Here is a 6,000-nt window from a genome sequence, read left to right on the forward strand (position 1 = left end):
TGCACAAATAATGTAAGTCAGAACGTTACAGGCCCTCTAAGAGAAAAGTAGAGAACATACTTTTTGCTCAAAAGAGAAAATCATGAAGGAGTCTGTGAAGATGGCAATCTTTGTGTTAGGAAAGAGGAAACAAAAATATCTGCCTCTGTGCCACCCCGTGGACTATACAGTCCATGGAATTCTCCAGGCCAGAATACTGGCATGGGTAGCCTTTCCCTTCTCCAAGCAGATCTTCCCAACCCATGAATCAAACAGGGATCTCCTGCATTGCAGGCAGATTCTTTACCAACTGAGCTATTAGGAAAGCCCAATATAAGCAACAGGGTGGGCAAAATCACAGGGCTGGGACAGTGGTGGGCATATTCAGTTTAGGAGCAGTGAGAGCAAGGCAGGAGCCAGTCTGGAGGAGTCTTAAGCCACACTAAGGAGTTTGGATGATACTGCTTGGTAGGTAAGGAGGATCCACTGAAAAGCCAGGGAAATGACAAAATTAACATTACATTTTAGGTAGATTACTCTGACTGCAGTCCCTAAGAGAAGCTGAAACAGGTTAGAGGCAGAACGTCATTATAATAGTCTGGGTGAAAGGTACCCAAGTCTTGACCAGGCAAGAAGCAGTGAGATGAAAAAAGACCTGAACACACAGTCAACAAGCTTTAACACCTAACTACTTGTGAAAACAAGAGAAAAAGAGAAAGTAGAGGCAACATAACTAGGAGGTACTGAGTCCATGAAACAAGTTGGGAAAAGGAAGAAAATCTGGAAGGAAAAGGTGAAGAAATAAGCTATGAAACACTGAGCTTAGAACTGAAAGTCCTAGATTTGGGTTCCGTTTGTCCTGTTTCACGAATGTGTCATTTAATCTCTCTGGGTCTCAGTTTTCCTCAGCTGTCAGATGTGTGTGCATATGGGTGGGGAACAAAGGCGTGACTGGCTGTGTCAGGGCCCTTTCTGCTGCTACGGTTTATTAGCTCATGATTGTGGTCCTGGTAGCCAATCTATGTAAATTTTAGCAAGCAGCTTGAAATGGGGCTCTGGCAATGAGGAGTTGAGGAAAGATACAGCAGACATGCAGCGAAATTCCACTCTGAGCTGTTAAATCATGAAGCTGGTACAATATACAAATTCGGCATGCAGTTTTCACCAAGTATTAATTATTTTCCCTGTTTGTTTTCTTTCCTGTACTTTCTCATTCTTTCCACTTTCCTTTCCTTTATCCTCTCACTTTTCCTTACTTAGGCTTGTACAGTTTTTCAATTTTCCCTCTGATTTGCATATCTTTCCCCTTTGCCACACTCCTCTGAATCACTTTTTTCCCCTTTCACATTCCCTTACTCACACTTAACACTCTTCACCCCAAGGAAGCAAAGATTAGTAACCTTGTCCCATTGAATTTAGACTGAATGTAGACTGAAAATAAGTTTGTAAATCTGATTTCTATTTTAGGCAGAAGCCAGAATAATAACTGTTCCCACAAGAGTAAATCAAATCACTGTTTCTATTAACTTCCTCAGATTCACATTCAACAACTCTTGGGCAAGGCTAGTTGGGGACAGCAGTCTCCGATTCTCTCTAACCTCTGAACAGTTTGGAAGAATTACACTTTTCCTCCTTTTTGAGTAGGGTTTCAGGTAAAGCAGCACTTCAAATGTACTGTTCTGATGAAAAGTCTACAAGGTAGGGCCCAGGCTAAACCCATCTCTTTGGATCTGGGTCCATCTCTCTCCTTTTTTGACTTTCCATTTCTTACCTTTCTAAGCTTTATTCTCTTTACTTTTGCTGATTTTCTTTACAATGAGCCCAAACAGTAGGCTTAGCTATGATCCCCTGGCATTTTTCCAAGATGGAAAGAAATGAGACAAAGGACAGAGATTAAGAAAAGAAGAGAGAGGGAAATCATTTTTGAAATACTGGGCATGTCCTCCCCTCCCCCACCCATCTATCTTTTCCATTTTCTTCTTAATTATTGCAAATCAAACCCTTGGAATCCTAAGAAGTAATGGGAGAATTCTAAAAGGGAAACTGAAATTTAATAATGGGCTCCACTGGAAAGAATAAAGACATTTTTGATGAGGTTAGAAAATCATTTGAATTTAAGACTCAAGTTCTCTCTCTTTGTGTTACTTTCTTCTCTCTGGTTTTTGGCCTTTTTCTTTCTTTCTCGTCTCCTCTTTCTAATGATCTCACTTCCACTTTGCTGGACTGTTTCCTGGCTCTCCGCTCTCCTGTCAAATCCCCTCTAAATTCCTCACTCTCGTGCCTCATCTGTCGTCCCTTTCTCAGGGGAATGGATGTCAGGAAAGGAAAGTAAAACAGGAAAAGAAAAGGCCAGTGGAAAAAACGTATAAGACAACTAAGGTAATTTCTGCAGTTATAAGTCTCTATAGATGTAAATGACATGACATTTTCACAAAAAGTTGTCAGTAAACAGAATCTTTTAACAGTGAATCATATTACTTCTATTATAGTAATAATAGAGGTGGAATGGAATGTTGAGGGTTTTGCTGTGGTTTCTGCTCTAGAATCCACCAGGGGTCAAAATGTAACATCAGCAGGGGGAGAGGGCGCTTCAGGTGAGGCACTGGAAGAGAATTACTTGCTGCTGCTCCTAACGATGATTCCTTTCATTCTCATTGCTACTCTTGCTCTCTGCTCCCTTATCGTACTCTTTCCCAACCTGCTTTCTCAGATTAGCCAACACAGCCAAAGCCTCTTACTTTCACACCAAAAATTATACAAATTCCTCTAGAGTCTCTAGAGGGCTGCCATGTACATCTGCACAGATTGTACACTGCACAGAATTGGGGGCCCCATTCACAATTACTCTGTGCGATGCATAACTTGCCCGGCTGTGTGTGGTGGCCAACAGTGTACTAAGTTTCTCTGAGACACGCTTTACAGTGAGCTATTTATGAATGAAACTTCTCTCATTTGCCTGTCCTAATATAACTAATGCTGTGTGTGTGTGTGAGAGAGACTGCATATGCACACACATATATTTAAGGCTAAATTCACACAATTAAACAAACAGTTGGTGAAGCAGGGCCGGCTCCAACAAGAAGCACATGCCCATCTTATTAGGGTTCTGATGATGGAATTGAGGTGCCTACCCTTTTTTTCTACCTTTCCGTCACTCTGCCAACTAAAGTCAGTTTAGCATTTGAGCATTCAGTTTATTAACAGGGCCCCACCCAGATGTACACCATCGGCCAGAGACAACGCACCAGAGAAAAACAAGTGTGGCCAAAAAACATCAAATGTTCACATACGTTAATCCCCTGGCCTCCACATACGCTCCTCATCTGTGTTGTTCTTCTGTCACTTCTGTTTCCCCATTAAGTGTGCTCTTAATAATGTTCTATGGTGCTAGACACTGAAGGGGTGGCACCCAGGGTGACATGCTGGTTCCTACACCCACCTAGGGAGAGTTCCAAGCCTGGCTATTTCTCAGTATATTATAGCCTTTAGAGGGAGAAATTCCTTTTAAAAGTGAGCCCAATACACTACAGCAATTTCATCCTTTGACTGATACATTCTATAATGAGAAATTTCAAATACTGTGGTCTCATTAAGAGAGAGCTACAGATGCAAAGAAGGGCAAAAATAATGGTATATATAACATATTTAGATCTTGACTTTGGAAATTTTAAAAGTGGCTCCCAAATAGTTAAATTGTGAATTACTAATATATGGGGAAAGGTAGATTTTTTTAACATGGCGAAAAAAGTTTGCTACTAATAAAGACTTTGTATTGATATTATTATTACAACTGAAATCATGTGAAAGTTACTAGGCCCCTTATTTACAATAAGCATAAACTATGTGTGTGTAAATCGCACATACATTTGACTAATTTCAGGACTCAGTTTAGCACAAATCAAGAACTTGCAAATAATTCAATGACAATGTCTACAAGCTCTAAAGAATAAAAGTCCATAATTTTAATCTTGACTTCTTGATTTACTAGGTAACTGCATGGTAGAAGTAATTTTTAAAAACAAAAATTTTAAGAAATTCCTTTAACATTGTATCAACTTCTAGATTTAAAAAATGATAACTTACCTGTCCAAAGGATATTTATTGTTATATTAAGAAGAAATACTGTATTATAAATGTAATTTTACTTATTTCAATCACTTATTTTACTCATATCTAGTTATTTTAAGTTTTACATATAACAGTAATAGCTTTACAAGATTCTGTATTTCAGACTTTCGAATTAACTGAACTAACTCCATCTTTTTTCTTTACCAGATAAATGTAAACTACTAAATTAAAAGCAAGCACAGCTCAAGAAATAACAATTGAAGGAAGGGAAAACAAAGCAGCATCTTTCATGTGGCAGAAATAAAGGCTACTACTAATCATTAAGCATTTGATCCATGTCAATCTTTCTTAAATCTTAATGATTGTTAATTGTGGATATTGATTTTAAAGTAAGTAGAGAGCTATATACTTCATAAACTCAATTTTTATCTGTAGGGCTTCTTTTCTGTGGGACTGTTGAATGAATATATTGTTCTCTTTGGTTTTACTTTTCTCATTTGGATATTACCCCACCACTGATAGCATATTGAAAAGCAGAGACATTACTTTGCCAACAAAGGTCCATCTAGTCAAGGTTATGGTTTTTCCAGTGGTCATGTATGGATGTGAGAGTTGGACTGTGAAGAAAGCTGAGCGCCGAAGAATTGATGCTTTTGAACTGTGGTGTTGGAGAAGACTCTTGAGAGTCCCTTGAACTGCAAGGAGATCCAACCAGTCCATTCTAAAGGAGATCAGCCCTGGGTGTTCTTTGGAAGGAATGATGCTAAAGCTGAAACTCTAGGACTTTGGCCACCTCATGCAAAGAGTTGACTCATTGGAAAAGACTCTGATGCTGGGAGGGATTGGGGGCAGGAGGAGAAGGGGGCAACAGAGGATGAGATGGCTGGATGGCATCACTGACTTGATGGACATGAATCTGAGTGAACTCCGGGAGTTGGTGGTGGATAGGGAGGCCTGGCGTGCTGCGATTCATGTGGTCGCCAAGAGTCGGACACAACTGAGAGACTAAACTAACTGACTGTGTGGTCTCTAACACGGGGTGCCCCAGGGTCCTCAAAGCCAGGACCATATTATTTCCATCTTGTGTTTCACTGAGCACCTGGCCTAAGAGGCAGTACTTATGGAATCAATGAATGCCATTTTCAAACAAGTTTTTTAAATTCTCTAACTTTTAAAAATAAAGGAAATACAGACAGTCCCCATCCAAAGAATCGTTTGGATTAAAAATAAAAAAATTTACTTATTTGTCTGTATCGGGTCTTGGTTGCAGCACATGGACCCTCTAGTTGTGTCCTGTGGGCTCAGTAGCCACAAGTAGGATCTTATTTCTCCCACCAGGGATCAAACTCACATTCCCTGCATTGTAAGGCAGATTTTTAACCAGTGGATCACCAGGGAACTCCCTGTTTGGATTTTTAAAAGCCACCACTTATCTATTTTCAAAACTTTGCCAGTCATTCTACCATAAGCTTTGCATAGATTCTCAGTCTTCACAGTAATCTGAGGGGTATGATTACTTTCCTGTTTTACAGACAGACGGTGAAAGTAAAGCTTGGACAATTAAGTTACTTGTTCAAAATCATACAGCTAAAAATATATGTGTGTGTATATATATATATATTTTTTTTTTAATTTTATACAAATAGTACTGGTATTTCCTACCAGTGACCTGAGTTGCAATAACAAATATGTCTCCCCTCTATCTTCCATTTCCCGTCCCACAGACAATGCTCTAGAACTACATGGTCCAATATGGTAGCAAATGGGTATGTATGGCTCTACTGAGCACTTGAAATGTGGCTATTGCAACTGAGAAACTGAATTTTAAATTTATTTTCATTTTAATTAAAAAAAAAACTGAAGCAGTGTAGAATTCTTCTTCATTAAACGTAAATATTGTTTGGGTAAGGTTATGTTTTTTCACTTCAACTCTTGGAAATTTAGCATCTGTAC

General features: G+C 39.2%; 1 protein-coding gene across 4 annotated transcripts in view; it reads left to right on the forward strand.

Moving 5' to 3' along the window:
- The window catches only part of GARIN2 (golgi associated RAB2 interactor family member 2), a 35,230-nt gene extending 30,859 nt beyond the window's left edge, over positions 1-4,371 (forward strand). For 2 of the 4 annotated variants that reach the window (XM_061429181.1, XM_061429184.1), the window contains 2 exons: positions 2,284-2,358; positions 4,255-4,371. In XM_061429181.1, the coding sequence (XP_061285165.1) occupies positions 2,284-2,348 (65 nt within the window). In that variant the 3' untranslated portion in view covers positions 2,349-2,358; positions 4,255-4,371. Of the gene's footprint in view, positions 1-1,239; positions 2,363-4,254 lie in introns of those variants that run through there. The other 2 variants (XM_061429183.1, XM_061429182.1) reach the window with 2 other exon arrangements.
- The last annotated feature ends 1,629 nt before the right edge of the window (positions 4,372-6,000 follow it).

The sequence above is a fragment of the Bos javanicus genome, chromosome 10 (genome assembly GCF_032452875.1).
Source record: "Bos javanicus breed banteng chromosome 10, ARS-OSU_banteng_1.0, whole genome shotgun sequence".
In the NCBI taxonomy this organism is placed as follows: domain Eukaryota; kingdom Metazoa; phylum Chordata; class Mammalia; order Artiodactyla; family Bovidae; genus Bos; species Bos javanicus.